The 19,427-nt window shown below is 39.0% G+C and overlaps 1 protein-coding gene across 1 annotated transcript in view; it reads left to right on the top strand.

Annotated features, from left to right (window-relative positions):
• Pole2 (DNA polymerase epsilon 2, accessory subunit) overlaps positions 1-19,427 on the top strand; it is a 35,481-nt gene that overhangs the window by 11,503 nt on the left and 4,551 nt on the right. The window contains exons 6-18 of the mRNA XM_003471802.5: positions 1,196-1,270; positions 3,619-3,702; positions 4,484-4,540; positions 5,232-5,280; positions 6,074-6,146; positions 8,553-8,725; positions 9,720-9,809; positions 10,351-10,405; positions 10,998-11,057; positions 11,145-11,222; positions 12,779-12,887; positions 14,489-14,665; positions 16,702-16,769. Coding sequence (XP_003471850.3) covers positions 1,196-1,270; positions 3,619-3,702; positions 4,484-4,540; positions 5,232-5,280; positions 6,074-6,146; positions 8,553-8,725; positions 9,720-9,809; positions 10,351-10,405; positions 10,998-11,057; positions 11,145-11,222; positions 12,779-12,887; positions 14,489-14,665; positions 16,702-16,769 — 1,148 coding nt within the window. The remainder of the gene's footprint in view (positions 1-1,195; positions 1,271-3,618; positions 3,703-4,483; positions 4,541-5,231; positions 5,281-6,073; positions 6,147-8,552; positions 8,726-9,719; positions 9,810-10,350; positions 10,406-10,997; positions 11,058-11,144; positions 11,223-12,778; positions 12,888-14,488; positions 14,666-16,701; positions 16,770-19,427) is intronic.

Genomic DNA, 19,427 nt, shown 5'->3' with positions numbered 1-19,427 from the left:
CTCCTGCCTCAACCTCCCAGAGTGCTGGGATTACTCGAATGTGGCAATACACCCAACTCACAGGGCTTATCACAGAGCTGTTCAGTAATTTTGTTTGTTTTCTTTTGGTGTTTGTTGGCTGGTTTGTTTTGAGACAGGGTCTCACTAGGTAGTCCTCTGGCCTTAGCCTCCTAATGATCCTCCTGCCTCAGCAAATGCATCACCATGCCTGGCTCCACATTTGTTTCTTAAGAACTATATTTTACAGTGTTATATTGTTCTATGTGTTTAAAATATGTTTTAAAGCAGCCAAGCGTGGTGGTTTATGCCTGTAACCCCAGCACCTGAGAGGCTGAGGCAGGAGAATTCCTGTGAGGTTGAGGCCTGCATGGCCTACATTGTGAGACCCTGTCTCAAAAACAAAGAGTGTTTTAAAGTGCTAGGTTGTTTTGGAAATCTGACTTAGACCTTCTGAGCATCATTTCTGTGCCATGAAAAGACTGCATGTCTAGCCATTCATATTTTCATTGCAATTAACCTTCTGAAAGCAAATTTGATTTTATCATCCTTCTGAGTCTATTTTCTGTTGTCTATAACATAAATTTCTTGACTTGGCATGGAAGTTCTATATTATAGCGGCTCTTTTAGTTTGAAGTTAGAGCAACTCAAATTGACTAAATCTGAAAAAGGAACATGTTAGCTTAGCTCGGGTGACTGAGAAGTCCAGAGCTCTGCTGGTTTCAAGCATGACTGGATCCAGGTGCTCACACAGTGGCACAGGGCATCTTGCTTTCTCTGTCTTGCTCTTTTTAATAATTGACTACTTTCAAGTAAGAGCCTTCCAAGGAGTGAGAAAAACTGCACTGGCAGCTCTAGTAATTCTCAGAAGGAGAGCTCCTCTTCCTCGGTAGTTCTGCAGAAGCTGAGTGTGTCCTGTACTGGCCTCGCCTGAGGCACGTGTTCATCCTTGAGTTGATCCCTGGCCAAGATGGAGCACTTCTGTGGCCCAGGCCTTCCTGGGCTGTCTGTGAAATTTTCAATTTTTAATTTGATTTTACTAGACATCTGTATGCTCTTGAATTATTTTCATTTTCAAATTTGTAGAGAATATGTAATAGTAACAATTTTAGGGCAGCGTTTGGTCTTCTTCCTATTTTAATGAACCTTAGTTTTAAATGTCTGCTTCAGTAATTCATTTGAATCTTTTTTTTAATAGAGGACCCACAGACATGAATTATTTACTCCGCCAGTGGTTGGTTCTCACCCTGATGCAATGGGAAGCAAATTCCAGGTGAGCATATTATCCTACTTCCTGAGAGGTTGTAAGTATACAAAATTAATATTTATTATTTAATTTCAGTTGACTGAATTCTAAATGAAAATAACTACTGCACTTCAGCTAACCAGTTGGCTGTGTGCCAGCTGTTGAGAAAGCCCCACACCCAGAGCTGTGTCCTGAACTCTGACAGAAGTCACTGCTTCCTTCTGAGGCCAGTACAGCCCCCTGCACCTGCTGTGGCCACCCAGAATGTCCCCCAGTCTCCCAGCGCATCTGTGGGCTGCTTCACTGGCTCTGGCCAGTTTGCAGCATTGCTCTTCCGGCCTTCCCTCCTCTAACAAACACTGGTCCCCTGAGGAGTGCACACACTGCCACACTTGTTCAGCTAACATGTGCTCCTTGATTGGGAGTAGAAACTTTACTTAAGGTACTAAGGAAACATGGAGTTAAATCCCCAGCCCCGAAACAGACACTAACTAAAGAAGACACTAAGGAAGCATTTCTAGAATGAATATAAGACTGTTTCCCGGCCCAGGGTTGAACACACCTGAGGGGCTCGGAAGACGGGAAGCTGTTTTCTGAGGATAAAAATGAGAAGTGTGCGCTCTTTTCCCTTATATACCCGTACACTGTGGAAAGCAGGTTCCAGCGCGCTCTGCTGCTGCTCCAGTGACATGGCTGGCTGCACTGCCGTGGCGCTGTCCCTCTCGTCAGCATGCCAAATGCTGGCCTCAGCGATTCCATGAGGCTTTGAAGAGGCCCAGACTCTTCTGATTCATGACTTCTCTACCGCAGTAGATCAGGACTCTAGAAAAGCAGTCTGTTAGAAACACTCATGGGTGATGTTCAAGTTGGTATGTTGGCCGCACTGCAGGGAGAAAACATTGGTAGTGTTTCACAGTTTCTTTAACTGCTCTTAGACTAGAAATTGGGTTGACTTTTGAAAATTGACATTATTGAGCCAGGAATAGTGGTGCACCCCTTTAATCCCAGTACTCAGGAGGCTGAGGCAGGGTGATCACCATGAATTTGAGGCCAGTCTGGGCTATGTAGTGAGTTCCAGGTCAACCTGAAGTGTATAGTGAGATCCGGTGTCACAAAACAAACAGAAGAAAAAGAAAGAAAATTGACATTATTTACATTTTCCTACCAAAGACCTCTCAGTTTTTCTCGTATATATTTTGTTCCTATGGCAACTCAGATTTCATTGTTCAGAAGCAATTTTTTCTCCTCTTTGCCAAAGAAACTTTGAGGCTTAGCTGAATTTCGTTCTTTACAGTCTTTTGGTTTAATTCTGCAGCTATGCTGGCTCATTACCTATTTAAATCCATTTATAGTAGCTGAGCAGTAACCTCCCTTGGCAAACTAAAAATATGGCCCGGCTAGAAATAATCTGTCGAGTTTCATTCTCTGTTGCGTTAGGCTTGAGTTTGTTTGTTTGTTTGTTTGTTTGTTTTTTGTACCAGGGATCGAACTCATGACCTTTGTCATGCTGTGCTGCTGAGCTATATCCCTGACTCCTAGAGTTGAGTTTTTAAATGAAACTCCTATTATCAAATATTAAGTAATTATAGGGGATGGTGGAATTATGTATGTCTAGATTTCTTTTATTTTTAAATTTGTTTTATAGTAAACAAAAATCATCTCTAGATTACTTACAATGTTAAGTCACTATAAGCACTCTGAGTGTTATACTATACCGTTTGGGGAATAATGACAAAAATGAAATATTTGTGCATGTTCAATACAGGCACAGTTTTGTTTTCAAGTATATTTGATGTGAAATTGGTTATATCTACTGAAGTAGAACCCATAGATACAGATGGCTGACTGTCTAGATGTATGTTATTAATATAGATTTAGAGATGTGTATAGAAAAACTCAGTGAATTTTTAAAGATGGTGTCCCAATTCTTACTGCTTTAACTTTCAGATAAGATTGTAAAGGTTAGATGGAAAATGTAATTAATAATGACAACTATTCAATATGTTAAATAAAATTAGAATATAACTTTTTAAAATTCACTGAATATGGAGAGGTACTGATCAGTCAAATATATAAAATTGATATTCTATATTTTAAAAAGATATACTAATTCAGAATGATATGTCATAAGGTTTTAGTCATTGGTAAAAGCTTGAATTCATATAGTATTTTATATTACTTATAGTATATAATTCTTTAGCCCATCATGAGTGTGGCATCTTAGCTTTTTGTATATAAACTTTCTAAGTTTTATTTGATTTTCTACTGTTAAGTGCCTGTAAAAACCAAAATGTACATCCAAATTTACTTACTTAGGAAAAAATTAATTTCTTAATGCCCTTTTAATCTTTAGAATTTTTTGTGCTTTATTTTAGCTTAAAACAATAGAAAGTTTACTGGGCAGTACAACCAAGATCGGAGATGTGATTGTGCTTGGAATGATAACCCAGTTAAAAGAGGTAAGTTAAAAAGTGGAACTAAAGTAGATCATGTGCAGGTACAAATTCCCTGTGATGAATGTGACCATTATGTATATCTAAACAGTACCAATAAACTTAATTTTTAAAAAAGTATATTATGTACATGTGTTATGTACATGTACCAATCCATTCATGGAATGTAAATGTTATGTACTGCAAATACATACTAATAAAGTAAAAGTTAAACTGGAAAAAAAGAGGTAAGTTAAACTTCAGTAAGCAGCAGGTTTTTCTTTTCAGGCTGGGTTGGTGAAATGCTGGTGCCATGGAGCATTTCCACAGGAAGGTTTTCTTCACTGGAAACTCGCTTCACACACTAAATGACCATTTCATCTGTGTTTCCTGAGTAGACAGCAGGAAGGGGTTTCTTGTCCAGGTGCCCAATTTGCATAGTCCGAAACTAGCGTCCAGCAGCATCTGGTTGAACTGAGAGCTACAGACCACATCCTGGTGTCCTGCTGGCTGTGGCTCCAGGCAGAGGCACCTGGTGAGGCCTTCCTGTTTCGGCCAGTCCAGGTGCCTATGGCTAGCTCTTGATCTGCAGCAGCCATTCCTCAGGACACTGTGACAGTTCTAGGTCAGTTAACTCATTAGTCTGAGGTCCCCAAATTACTGAAAATCCCGGCTGGGAAACGCTGATATTTAAAAATGTGTTCTTGGCTCTATTTTCTTCTGTTGTAAAATGTTAATATTTTAATTAGTTTTTCATAATATTTATTTTTACATAAATGTACATGTGTTTCTTTTAATTCTGTTTTAGGGGAAATTTTTTTTGGAAGATCCTACTGGAACAGTACAACTAGATCTTAGTAAAGCTATATCCTTTTATTTTGTGTTGTTTTTTGAGACCGATTCTTGCCATGTTATCCAGGTTGGTCTCAAATTCTTAGGCTTAGGTATCCTGCTGCCTCCATCTCCTAAGTCACTAGGATTACAGGCATGTGTCACCACTCCCACCTTCTTTACTTTTTAAAATGTATATTTTTAAAATTTATGTGAGTGCCGGGGTTTAGCTCAGTGATACAAGTGCCTGCCTGGAAAATGTGAGATCGTAGGTTCGATCCTTGTACTAGGAAGTGGTGGTAGTGATGGGGGTGCAGGGCATAGGGACCTGCTTGGCAAGTGCAAGGTTTTGAGTTTGATCCCCAGCACCAAAAAAATAAATAACATAAAACAAAATATGTGACATGAATTAGAGAAACTGACTGTATTTGAAACAATAGAAGTACAATCCTAAGAGACAAAAAAGGACTTTGAATCGTATTTATTTGGAGAATTTCAGATAAACCACTGAGGAAGTTTAAAATATGGATAAGAATGATCAAAACAGTATTACCAAACTACCTTTTAAGTAAACATGGGAACATTAAAATCTAAAACTGTCTAAGTCTAAGCTGTTCATGGAAGTCTGAATTACATAATTTAGAAATCTTGGGCTCAGTGTGTATTTTGACTTTACTGTTGCTTCAGACATAGAAATAGAACAATTTTCCTCAGCAGCTGTGTACCAGTTCCATAGTGGTTTGTACACAGAGGCGTGCTTTGTCTTGGCAGAAGGTAAGTCACTGTACTCTCTTCCTGTCTTACTGTTTCTACACTGGGTGAGATATATTCACATAATATAGTTTAGGAAGACATTGATTATGACAGCATCTTTTTGTCAACATAAAGGAACCCAGCCTGATAGGCAAATAGAAACCTCTCCAGGATGATAGATCTGTTTTCAAGCTAATAGGAGTAACACCCTTTAAATACACTAAAAACCACCGAGTTGTACCCTTTTAAAGGGTGAATTGAATGGTATGTGAACTATACCTCAATAAAGTTGGAAAAAACTTGTTAGATTTTAATAGGGTCATAAAATGAAACATTTCCTAGTACATATATATAGTGTATGTAATTTTTCTATACTCCAGCATGTACTATGGAATTAAAAAGTATAACCCCTTAGCACCAAAAAGGTGCTTTACTTCAGAATCGCTTTCTAGTTAATGAACTTTAATTTATAGAATTTATGTATTTATTTTTGAGACAGGACTCACCATATAGTTGAGGCTGACCTTAAACTCACTAAGTAGCTCAGGTTGGCCTGGAACTCACAGTGATCCTCCTGCCTCAGCCTCCCAAGTGCTGGGATGACAGGTGTGTGCCACCAAGCCCAGCTATTGATAGGATTTAGACTATGGCTCTGAAGTTGTTAAATGAGGGCCAGTGGGGTTGGCAGATTCTGTAGTTAACTCTCAGGCATGGACTCTAGCCTGGCAGTTTTGCTTTGTATAACAGTTTTGTCCTTGCAGACTAGAGAGAGAATTGGGCAAGTGGAAGTGATTTGTTTCTCATCTTTTTTCAGGATGGTTTGAAGATCAAGTGTTTCATGTCAATGCTTTTGGGTTTCCACCCACTGAACCCTCCAGTACTACCAGGTATTAAAATGTTTGATTTAAACTCTACAGGAACTTGATAATACTGAAGGCAGTAAATATATGTGTATTATTGTAATTATTACAAGATCTCAGGCTCTGTGTTAAGATGGAAAGAGCAATGGAAAATGAGAGTTGGAAGACCCAGTTTTTATATGTATAGCTGAAAACTGGCAGATTGGCCTGAGATTAGTGACAGTAACAAGTCTGTACATTTGCTTTCACTGGGGAAGATTTCCAGGGTACTTGTCTTACCTGTCTATAAGGTTGGTAAGAAGTGAGATAAAAGAGATAGGAAAACACTTAGAAGAATGTAATTACCATGTTTACATAAAGGTCTTTATGAAAAAAGTTATATGACTGTTATGAGATAGTTTGTAGCTCCTTGATATAAGCAAAAGCATCATAATATTAGAACTATTCCAAAAGAACCTTTCAGAGTGAAGCGAGTTCCCTATTACTCAAAGTAAAATTTGGACATGGTGGTGCTCATTTGTAGTCTGTGATCCAGTACTTTTAGAGATTGAAGCAGGAAGATCCCAAGTTTGAGCCCAGTCTGGGAAGCTTAGTAACTGAGACTTTGTCTCAAAAATAAATAAGTGAACAAAAGAGCTGAGGATATAACTTAGTGCAGAGACCCTGAGTTCAAGTCCCAGTATCACACACAGGCACACACAAAGTATTTGAGCAGAGGCTGAATGATGGTGTGAAAGTTGTAGCTGGGGCCCTGAGGATTGAATACAGTGTGCTCTTTTCCCACTGAGTTGTTCAACAACATTTCAAATTAGTTCCCAGTGTATAGAAATTAGGAGGCTTCTCACAAAGCTCTAGTATATCTGAAGCTGCATATCTGACAGGGCACCTGAGTCTGCACCTGGCAACAGTGCACTGCAGGGAGCGTGCACCCAGGGCAGGGCTGTGTGACCTGCTTGGTCTCAGCTGGCTGCTGCTTTGATATCGTTACCTGCTGGGAGCCTGTAAACAGTCAGGTCTTCTACTTGCTTCCTTCTTTGTACCTTAAATTCCATGGACCAAGGAAGATATTAGAAAGGCTTTTCTCAGCTTTAATTTCTCTAGGTTTGCCTCGATTGGTGCTTCTTTCTGTGATACTCTGGTTTACATCTGGGTGTATACTTGAGTCATACAATTATATGTGCTTACCAAATTCCTCTAGTGACAGTAAGGTTGTAACTGTAAGGCCTTACTTTTGCCATACTGTGTCAGCAACAATAACTGCACCCATGACCAAGTGCTTACAAGTACTAAGAACTATGTATGCCCTAAATATCTTCTGCACATTATCTCTTATAGCTTCTAGAAACCTCGTGTAATGAGTATGAGTCTAGCTGCTGTGTTTCAGGAGAGTTTAGCCTAAGGAGTGTTGAGTAATTTGTCCAAAGTCACAAGATTTCTTAGTAGGAGTGATGTGCTCTTAATTTTAAACCTGCTGACTTGGCCAGCTGTTGTGTTGCATTGTAAGTATTTGAGTCATAACCGTTTTGTTCTGAGGATATGTGCAGTGGTGGAGCACACATAAAGCAGGGTGGTTTAATCCCAAATGCACACACACACACACACACACACACACACACACACACACAGATACACACACACGGAGTTTTTTTTTTTTTTATATTACTAATGTAGTCTATGATTGGGGGGAAAAGGCACTTAGAAATATAATAAAGACACCATTAAAAGAATATTACCTTTAATTCTGTCAAACAGAGAAACTATTAAGACTGTTTTAAATATACACACGTAAATATTGTGCATATAAATGGCTTCTTGTTACTTATGGGTTCTAGCTAAAATCTATCTGTACACCCACAGTGCTGCAGGCATCCTAATTTCTCAGTGAAGAGAATATAAGGTAGAAGATAATAATTGTCTTGTGGACACAATGAATAATTTGAGTTGCTAGGCTTATGGTCCCAGGGGAAGTAGGACAGAGTGATACTGCACTCTTTTTTTGGCCTCATTAAAAAGAGGTGACAGAGGACAGAGAACACCTGGGCACAGGAGGCTGGCAATGGAAGAGGCTCCAGAGCTGGGGCAGGAGGGCCTGGGGTGAAGGTTTCTCTCTGCTCTCTTTTTTGGGGTAATATAAAAGGACGCATACGGGGCATTCTTATTTTTTTTCTTGGTGCTGGGGATCAAATTCACAATCTCACGCTCACCATGTAGGCGCTTATACCACTAAGCTAAATCCCCAGCCCCGGGCATTCTTTTGTAACCAGTTTTTCTTTCTTTCTTTCTTTCTTTTCTTTTTTTTTTTTTTGTAATTTAATAATATGCTGTTAGCATTTTCCATGTGTTTCTACATGATTTGTGACATTCAGCACATCTGTAACTTCTTGGTGAAGAGACCGTAAGGTTGATGATAATAATTATGTTATAATTACATAGGGCATACTATGGAAATATTAATTTTTTTGGAGGGCCTTTCAATACATCTGTAAAGACTTCTGCAAAACTAAAACAACTTGAAGATGAAAATAAAGATGCCATGTTTGTGTTTATATCTGACGTCTGGTTGGACCAAGTAGAAGTGTTGGAAAAACTTCACACAATGTTTTCTGGTGAGTATCATTTTTTCCATTCTTTATTTGAACTGTGATGAGGGTTCATGTTTTTGTTTTTTTTGTCTTTTTCGTTTTTTATCGGTACCAGGGATCGAACTCATGACTGCCTGCTTGCAAGGCAGGCGCTTATGCTGCTGAGCTAAATCCCCATCCCCGAGGGTTCATGTTTTAACACTAAATTCTTGCTGGAGGTGAATGTCAGTTCCAGCTACTTAGGAGGCTTGGGCAGAAAGTTCCCTGAACCCATGAATTTGAGACAACTTGGGCAACACAGCAAGATCTTGCCATGAGTTTTTTAAAGAAAATTTAAAAGCGATTTTTACATTTGAAAAATAACCATGTTATATGCGTGCATACTCATCACACGTTAGAATTGGTGCTGAGCGTGGTGTGCATGGAGACCGAGGCTGACAGCTTGGTCTGCTGGAACTGACAGAACCATGTTAGGTGCCTCCCTCACTCCTTGGGTGGCTTATTAACCTCTTTTAGCCTCCGAGTGGAGGGATGCTCTGAGGGTCATTAAACTCCTACAGGCCATCACATATACTAAGTTCTCAACAAATGGACATTATTGTTACCCAAAAAATCAGTTGTCAAGACAGTAACTTTTTAATAAAAACACAGTTAGGGGGTGAGGGTGTAGTTAACAGTAGAGGACTTGCTTAGTATGTATGGGCCCTCAACACTGGTGGCAGGGAAGCGTCTTGAAATGCTGGGCCCAGTGGAACACTGTACTCCCAGCTACTTGAAAGGCTGGAAGATCATTTGAGTTCAAGAATTAGAGGCCAACTTGGGCATTGTAGTGATACCTCATTTCTTTTTTTTTTTTGGTACCGGGGATTGAACTCATGACCTTGCTCTTGTTAGGGCAAGTGCTTACGCCACTGAGCTAAATCCCCGGCCCGATACCTCATTTCAAAACAACAAAAACTATGGTTAAAGAATTTTCAACTTGATGAGAAAAAATTTTTTAAATTTTTTAATTTTCTAGGTTATTCACCAGCACCTCCAACATGCTTTATTCTGTGTGGTAACTTTTCATCAGCACCATATGGGAAAAATCAAGTTCAGGCTTTGAAAGGTATTGAGGCTGTGTGTGTGTGTGTGTGTGTGTGTGTGTGTGTGTGTGTGTTGATTCATTGTTATTTATTTGCTTTTTTGAGACAGAGCCTTGCTGTGTAGTTCAGTCTGGCCTTGAAACTCATTTTGTAGCTCAGTCTAGTCTTGAACTCATGGAGATCTTTCTACCTCCGCCTTCCAAGTGCAGGGCTTACAGGTATGCATCACCACGTCTGGTTTGAGGCTCTGTTTAAGAGTGTTTCTGCGCCAGGTGTGATGCACATCTGTAATTCCAGCACTTGGGAGGCTGAGGCAGGAGGAACGTTGTGAGTTCGGAACCAGCCTGGGTTACAAAATGAGCTCAAGGCCAGCCTGACCTGCATAGCAAGACCTTATCTCAAAAAGATTAAAAAAAAAAGTGTTTCTCTATATATACAAACTAAAGCAATAAGAAACTATATTTTAATCTCATTCAAAAGATTTGGAATTCTGTTCAATCAAATATAACTTGATTTTGTATATATTATATGCACATTAAATTTAATATCCTTTTAAAATTTTAGATTCCCTAAAGACTTTGGCAGACATAATATGTGAACATCCAAATATTCACCAAAGGTAATGATCTCTATTGCTACATTTTTTTCAAATAGTTTTTATTTTTGAAAACCAAAAATGAATCCTAAAACTTGAATCATTGATTTTTAAGAAACTGATAGACAAAAGAAGAGAAAATTAATTAAAAGAGCTGTGATAAAAATATACTCACACCAAAATACTGTGTATGTTACACTATTCTATAGATTGATAGTAGAAAGTATTAAAGGGGATACTGATAATTTTAACCATATTTTTGGTGACATTATTTGTCCATAACTTCGTTCTTCAATATCACATAGGCACATATGTTTCTTTAGAGTTAAATTAATTAAACTTTAATAAAATTTAGTGGTGGCACTGGTGGCAGGGAAGCGTAGTGTAGCCCTCCCACCACACTGGCCAAAGTTTAAGCCCTCAATAACTGGACAGTACAAATATAAAACATTCTCGTTGTCACACTATTGGAGACCTAGCAGTTTACTGAAATGTGTAAAATTTAGAAATTTTTTAAAACTCATGATTCAGTTACAGGGAGTGACCTGTTTTTAGAATACTGAATAGTGTTGCCATAAAACAGTTTTTAAATGAATTATGTTGAATTTCACTGCAGTAGTCGTTTTGTGTTTGTACCTGGTCCAGAGGATCCTGGATTTGGTTCCATCTTACCAAGGTAACTTTCACTCAGAATTTTGCAAAAGTCAAGACTATTCTGTGAAATCTGAAAGTACATATCATAGCACATAAATTGTTTTTACAGGCCACCACTTGCTGAAAGCATCACTAATGAATTCAGACAAAGGGTCCCGTACTCAGTCTTTACTACTAACCCTTGCAGGTAAATAGTTGTATTTTGTATTATACTTTCTTCCTTTCACTTAAATATTCATTTCACTTTTCAAACTGTTTCTGCATTTTGACAATTAAAAATTGTCTTATTTTAAATTTCTCAAAACTTTGAAAATATTTTAACTGTGTTTAAAAATTTACTGCAGTAAGCTTACAAGCTTAAATAATGCACAGGAGGGACTGGGGATTTAGCTCAACAGCATAAGCGCCTGCCTTGCAAGCAGGCAGTCGTAGTTCGATCCCCGGTACCGATAAAAATGAAAAAGACAAAAAAAAAAAAAAAAAAAAAAAAAACAAATGCACAGGGATTCATCAATAGAGAAGTATCACCTCTGAATTGGCAACTGCCATATTCAGCCCTATAGCCCACACCTTTCCCACAGACACCAGACACCCAGATCTGGTCGCCTAAGCATCAGCTCCTCTGAATGCCCAGTTGACAGCTTCAAGAGTTCAAGTTCTTGTTTGTTTATTGCCTTCATACAAGCCTTGCTGATCCTGAGCCCGGCAGGCACATTCCAGTCTTTGGGCCTCCCTTGCCTGTTTCCTCTGCCCCCAGAGTTTTTCTGAGTGTTTCGACCCCTTATCCCTTTCTAAGCCTGTGGCCCAGCCACACCTGTGCTCCTCCAATCATTGTGTTTGATACACCAGCCTTTTAGACTATCATAGTTATGCGTTGCTGAGGCAAAATACCTGAGACCCTAAATTAAGGGAGGAAAAGTTTATTTGGCTCACAATTTGTAGAAGTTTCAGTCCCTAATGGGGTGGCTAGAAGGTAGGGTGGCCCGGTAGCAGGGCATCGCAGAGGAGAAACGGTTCATGGCAGGCAGACTGCAAAAAAGCAATAATGACCTTAACAGCATCTTTCTGCACCTTTTATACTCTTATCTAGGCTATTGGGGTTAGGATGGTGCAAACCAATCAGTTGACCAATTTAGTAACCTGGCATTGCAGTGTGAAGCAGTCACACTCTAGATTCAACCACTTCTGAAGAAGCTCTGTGTATGACTGCCTAAGGCTTTGGGGGGACATCTAGACACAAACCATAACATAGATCCTGCTTTCAACAACCTTTTTCTCTTTCCTTTACACTTAGTCATCTTCTGCCATAGCATATAATTAGCATGTTTGTTGTTTATTTTCTGTATCCCTTTGGAATAGTTCTCTGCACTTATTAACAGCTCAGTAAATAATTGGATAAATAGACTGGTTAGGGGCTGGGGATTTAACTCAGTGGCATAAGCACCTGCCTTGCAAGCAGGCAGTTGTGAGTTCGATCCCTGGTACTAATAAAAAAAAAAAAATAGACTGGTTTAATTTTTGGTGTGGTGAATGGTGTAGTTGCAGATGGCTTTGTATTATAAGATATTTGCCTTTAAAATTATCTGGTTTGTTTCTACTTTTCACGGTGCTGGGACAGAATGCAAGACCTTGCACAAGCTGGGCAATGCTGTACTGCTGAGCTAAACCCCAGCCACCCTGCTGCTTTTCTTTTATTCTGTGTTTTTTGGGAGGAAGTCAAGTCAATTTCCATTTTCATTTCAGAATTCAGTATTGTACACAAGAAATTATTGTCTTTCGTGAAGATTTAGTGAATAAAATGTGCAGAAACTGTGTCCATTTTCCTAGTAGCAATTTGGATATTCCTAATCATGTAAGTAAAGTCTTTGTTAAACATTTTTTTTCTTGCGGATTTTGCACTGTGTCTCAGACTGTTTTGAACTCACACACAGCTCAAACTCAGTGATCCTCCTGCCTCAGACTCCTGAGTGCTGGGATTTCACACATGAGCCACCACCATACCTGGCTGTTAAAGTGCCTTACATGATCTATTATACACAATTTTGCTTTTGGTTTGTTTATTGTTGATCTTTTTTGGTACTGGGAATCTTTTTTTTTTTTTTTTTTTTTTTTTTTTTTAGACAGAGTCTCACTATGTAGCCCAGGCTGGCCTCCAACTCACAACAATCCTCCTGCCTCAGCTCTTGACTGCTGGGATTACAGTCATGTGCTGTAATAGTTTTTATACACAATTTGTTAACTCAGTAATATGATATTTACTTGTCATCAGAATAATTGGTTATAGTGAGGCATGGTGGCACACATCTGTAATCCCAACACTAGGGAGGCTGAGGCAAGAGGATCATGCTGAGTTCAAGGTCATCCTGCATTACATACCAAGATCCTGTCTTCAAAGAATTGGTTATATTTTTATTAGTAAATGAATTTTTGTTAGTAAGTCAAGGTTTCTTAGGTATCTACTGAAGAATTCCTTTTGGGCAGAACAAAAAGCCCTATACAAATGAAATTTTAAAAAATCTCTTAATTTTGCCCTTTTTGTGGGGAGGGGTATCAGCTTTTGACCTCACACTTACCAGGCAGGCACTGTGCCACTGTGCCAAATCCCCAGCCCTTTAATTTTGCCTTTAAATCTCTTCAATTGTACTTCAAAGTATATGCAACTTTATTTAATAAAATGTTCCTATTTATCATGTATACTATGTGTTTGCTGTGGGATTTACACATCAGGAGACTGCAGTGTTTATCTTGTGGTTTCAAGGGTCCTTGACACAACTGCAATCCCTGGTTACTTGTATCTCCATTAGACAGGTGGGAAGTAGGGCCTATGGAACACAATTGTTATTCATTCTATAATATTTTAAATTTATGTATGCTAAATAATGATTCTTGGCTTTACTCAGCTATGAAACTAGTTTCTGATGAACCAAGTTAGTAAATGAGTTTATTGTCAGATGGGTGTGATACACTGCCGTCTCAGCACCCCCAAGGGCCAAGGCCAGAGGATTCAGATCAGAGCCCAGCCCTGGCAACTTAGTGAGCTTTTGACTCACAATGAAAATGGGCTGGGATATAGCTTGAGAAATTCTTGGGTTTAATACTCAATACCACACACACACAAATTTATTAGATACCTGTAAATATAGTCACTCCAATATGATTATTTAGAAGTCACTGTTATATTGTATTAAATGAAAAGTCACAATTTATTTTTTCCTAAAGCACAGGACAATTAATTTCACTTTGTATCACTATTTTCCAAAGCTGTATGCTTCAAAACTTTGTTTTCTCAAACTTTTTCGATCTCTTTGGTAATTAAGATTAAAAAAACATGTTTTTCCCCTAAAATCCTTTAATATATAGTCCATATGGTAATTAATATTTACTTTGAAATTGTATGGCTGGTCTCACTTTCCCATATGAACTGCAGTTGGCTTTGTTTGAGTTCTTTCATAGTTCGCAAAGACGGTCATTTCACAAGGTCACCTGACTCCCCTGCCTCTCTACGTGTGCCCGGTGTACTGGGCATATGACTACACTTTGAGAGTGTACCCTGTGCCGGATCTGCTCGTGATTGCCGACAAATACGATCCTTTCACCGTGACCAACACCGACTGCCTCTGCATAAACCCTGTAAGAATGCAGTGAACCTTCTATAGTCACTGTGGATCACAAGTGTACAGCACATTTAAATTTTAAATATATTTGATAGGTGTTCAAGTACAAATGTACTAGTAACAAAATATTGAATTTACTATATATAGAAGGCTCTTACACATAAAGTTTAAGAATAGGATATGACTATAACATCATGTGAAGGTGGTTTGTTTTTTTAATAAGCATGCCAAAACATATAAATTCAAATGAGTGTATCTTTCCTGTCACGTAATCACTATGATATTCTTTTCTGGGAATTGCTTTCAGAGCTTGTATCTCATTCCCTTAACCTGGTTTAAGGTTAATTTTTCTTATCCTTTGAGAAGATTGTGATTTTTTTTTTTTTTAAATCGGTACTGGGGATCGAACTCATGACTGCCTGCTTTCAAGGCAGGTTCTTATGCCGCTGAGCTAAATCCTAAGCCCCAAGGATTGTGATTTTTGGAAAGTCTCAAATCTCAAAAACTCAAATGCAGTTGGATGTGGTAGTGCACGTCTGTAATCCTAGCATTCAGGAGGCTGAGGCAGGAGGATTGTTGAGAGTTCAAGACCAGCCTGGGCTATGAAGTGAGCTCAAAGCCAGCCTAAATTGCATAGGGAGACCCTGTCTCAAAAAGACAAAGCAAAAAGAAAAAAAAAACTCCAAGGCCAATGAATGAAATTTCATTAGGACACATTTTATTAATTTTTATGTAGAACCTAGAAAGTACTTTAGAATGTTGAAACTGCTTCAGAATTTTTAGATTACTGACTTCTTGAACTTACAGAATAATACAATGACACAAACAGTTGGTTATGTGAAAAAAATTATCTTTAATCTGCATTTTTCCTAGATTCCTGTGAATCAGACTTTTCTTCATCTGAGTCATCTAGAAAAGCCATGCCTTGCTCCTGATAACATCTGTCACACTCATTTTTCTGGCTTACTTTAACCATAGCACTTTTGACCTTTTGGAGCAAATAATGCATTGTCATGGGGGCTGTTCTGTCCATCACAAGCTGTGAGGCAACTTCCCTGGCTTCTGCCTGCAAGATGCCATAGTGTCCCCCAGTTGTGACAGTGAGGCCATACCCTTCACCAGTGAGACCAGTTTCCTTATTTCTTTCGGCATTCTCATCGTTAATGCTCTATTTGGCTACATCTTATTTCTGGACTTTTTTACTTTTTAATCCTATGAGTAAACAACCACCTCCTATACCCTCATTGCAACTTTTGTACCTTTTGGGCAAACACAAAACTTGCTCTTGGTACCACTTTGTTCCTTCTGGGCACTCCTGTAAATGAGTGCCTGCTGTGGGCCAGACACTGAGGCAGGGGCTGGGGCACAGGCTGGAGAGACAGACGCCCTGCTTGGTGAGCAGAGAGGTCCACAGACAGGAAGTTACTCTGTGCAGTTGTTCTGTGGATGCATTGGGGGGCATTAAGCCCATCTTCTTTGGGTGAAGAGGCAGGGAGGACTCAAACGTGATGGTCTGAGTATCTCAGATGCAAGGTTAGCATTATATGATACTTTTTCTTTCTTATGGTACGAACAGCCACTTTGAAGAATTTTTTAATCAAATCTGTTTGCATAAAACTGTTTAGCCAACTTGAAGAACTTCTGCTTTAACTGCAGGTATTTTATAGTAACAACCTTCTCTCTATAACGATCATTTAAAAACCTGTCACATTATTTTATAGCTATATCTTACAGACTTTTATGGCATTTGATTTAAATGATAAGTGCTGGGGATTTAGCTCAGCAGCATTGGTGCCTGCCTGGCAAGTATGAGGTCATGAGTTCAGTCCCTGGCGCCTAAAAAGTAAAGAAATGAGGCTATTAATTTAAAAGATAGAGATTTATTTATTTATTTTTGTCTTTTTCTTTTTTATCGGTACCGGGGATCAAACCTACAGCCACACACTTGCAAGGCAGGTGTTTATGCCACTGAGCTAAATCCCCAGCCCCAGATAGAGGTTATTTTATAAAAGTTGAGAAATCATTTAACAGGCATTTTTTTTTTCCCTAAAGGGCTCTTTTCCAAGAAGTGGATTTTCATTCAAGGTTTTTTACCCTTCCAACAAGACAGTAGAAGATAGGTAAGTGTGCACACAGAAACTAGGGGCTTTCTCTTGCTGTCACTGCTGAACCTCACATGACCTCTAGCTGTGTGCTGAGATTGTTTAAAATGCCTGTCAGGCTGGCTGGGAATGTTCTGGGCTGATCTTCTTGGAAAATACTTGCTGGTGTGTTAGTGTTGAACTTGACCAGGAACTGTTTTTGTGGAGTGAAATCTCAGGCCAGCCGTGGAGTGGGGCTGGCTTCTTGCAGGCCGACTTGCAAGGATGCACTTACTCTTCCACAGCTCAGCCCGGCCGTCCACAGGGTTCATTCTAAAGGCTGGGTGCTGGCCTCAAACCAGCAGCGAAGGAGTCTCAGGGAGCTGGGCGTGAGTGTAGAGAAAGAGAGGAGCTGAGTGGAAAGGAGATCCTGGTAAGAAAATGCAGAGTCACCTGGTGAAAGTGGTTTTCACAAGGTGATCTGCAGATCACTGCATCAAAATACGCTGAGGGTAAAAACGTGAAATTCCAGGCTCCTACCCCAGACTCATCAGATGGCTGCTCGTAGAATCCAGGAACATGCAGTTCTTCTTTCTTTTTTCTTCTTTTTAAAATTTTTTTAGGTTTTTTGAGATAGAGATTTTCTCTGATTCAGGCTGGCCTTTAACTCACTATGTAGCCCCAGCTGATGTTGAGCTCGCAACAGTCTTGCCTCAGCCTCCCAAGTGCTAGGAATTTTTTTTTAAAATGAGCACACCAAAACATAGAAAACAAATATATAATACAAATTTTAAACAATGTTTAAAAGTATAAAATTAAACTAAGTGTCATGGCAAACTCCTGTAACCCCAAAACTCTGGAGGCTGAGGCAGGATTGCCTGGCTGAGCTACACAGTGGGTTTAAGGCCAGAACACATAGCAAGAAACAGTTGTCTCTTGGGGCTGGGGATTTAGCTCAGCGGCATAAGCGCCTGCCTCGAAAGCAGGCAGTTGTGAGTTCGATCCCCGGTACCGATAAAAAGGAAAAAGACAAAAAAAAAAAAAAAAAAAAAAGAAACAGTTGTCTCAAAAAAATTTAAAAAGGAAAAATACCTTTGCTTCTTAATCTCTTATGTAGGCATGCATTGCTTAACAGTGGGGACACCTTTGTATAGGGATTTGACTCTATCTCTCAGGTACTGTCTAATTCTTAGACAGTAAACACACATTCTTATAAAGATAACAGGTATTGGGGCTGGGGATTTAGCTCAGCGGCATAAGCCCCTGCCTTGCAAGCAGGTGGTCGTGAGTTCAATGCCTGGTACCGATAAAAAGAAAAAAAAAAGATAACAGGTATTTGTGGTGGCACAGGCCTGTAATTCCAGAACTCTAGGAGGCTCAGGCAGGAGGACTGAAAATTGCAGCCCAGCCTAGGGAACTTAGTGACACCCTGTCTCAAAATAAAAATACAAAGGGCTTAGGATGTAGCATAGTAAGAAGGCCCTAGGTTCAGTCCCTAGTACTAAAAAACAAAAGTTGCAGATACTACAGCTTCTAATTTAAGTCTGAACAGTTTTAACTATACCCAGCCCACATGATACCCTTAAAAACACAGTGAAGACACAGGCTCCCAGCTCTGTCTGCTCTTGGTTGCTCTTCCACACTGGCTATGAGAGCCCGGGATTTGGTCCCGGTGGCCTGGACTATACCAACCGACTGACTGATTGACTGATGTTTGATGTAAAACTTACACAGATTTAAAATCTAACCTGCTATGCAAACTTTACTGGGAACTTTCCCCACTTAGGACAAGAGAAATTGGTCTGAAGTACTATTACATTTTTCTTAGGAAGACTAAATCTAGGCTTTCCTTTGCTTTAGTTACTAAAGAGCACAGCATTCTCTATAGCTGCAGAGAATTTACTAGCTAAACCTTCAATTTTTGTGACCTATATGTTCTTTTTACTTGAATTTTCTTTTACCTTTTTGTTACATCTACCTCTGCAAAGCATTTTATATTCTTTTATCTTTTTTTTTTTTTTTATTTAAGGAGAAAAGAAAAAAAAAGCAGGGAAAGGGTACAAGTTATACAGATTTACAGAAAAAAATGAACAGTAGGAAATCACTAGTTAATGGATTACATATTGTCATCTTAGAAATAATTGTTCAAGTCACAAAATTAAAGCTTGTAAAGTGGACATTCCATCAATGATACTGCAAACAGTTCTGTTCATTAATCCAATAAAACTCTGTGATATCATTTTCTATCTTATACACTTAAATATACATGCAGTTATATAGTTTGGAGCACTTTCTTTTCCTCTCTTTTGTACCATGACTATTACACATTTTGGGTTTCATTGCTCCCACGGTTCTTATTACTTTTTTGGAAGAGAGTAAAACCAAATGTGACATAACAGAACAGAATCGGTCAAGTCAAAAGGGTGGACATTATAGATAATGTAAAAACATAATACAAGGTGATCAACAATGGTTACCATAATGCCTCCCGCTATCTCTAATAGAATTGCCTATATCATTAGTTATAATACAATTGAACAAAACAGTAAAGAATAAAACCGACAAAACCAAAACATTGGAGACATTGTAGGTCTTCAAAAGTAGATAAAAGTCAACAAGAATGGGCGTCATAATGAATCTCATTATCTTCACAGCTGATGCCTAAACTTTCGAACCTGATACTATCCAGCAAAACAG

The sequence above is a fragment of the Cavia porcellus genome, unplaced genomic scaffold (genome assembly GCF_034190915.1).
Source record: "Cavia porcellus strain 051 isolate PalLab524CR breed Dunkin Hartley unplaced genomic scaffold, mCavPor4.1 scaffold_1, whole genome shotgun sequence".
Taxonomy (NCBI): Eukaryota; Metazoa; Chordata; class Mammalia; order Rodentia; family Caviidae; genus Cavia; species Cavia porcellus.
The sequence above is the reverse complement of the archived record's forward strand: the minus strand, read 5'-3'. Positions and strand labels throughout refer to the sequence as shown.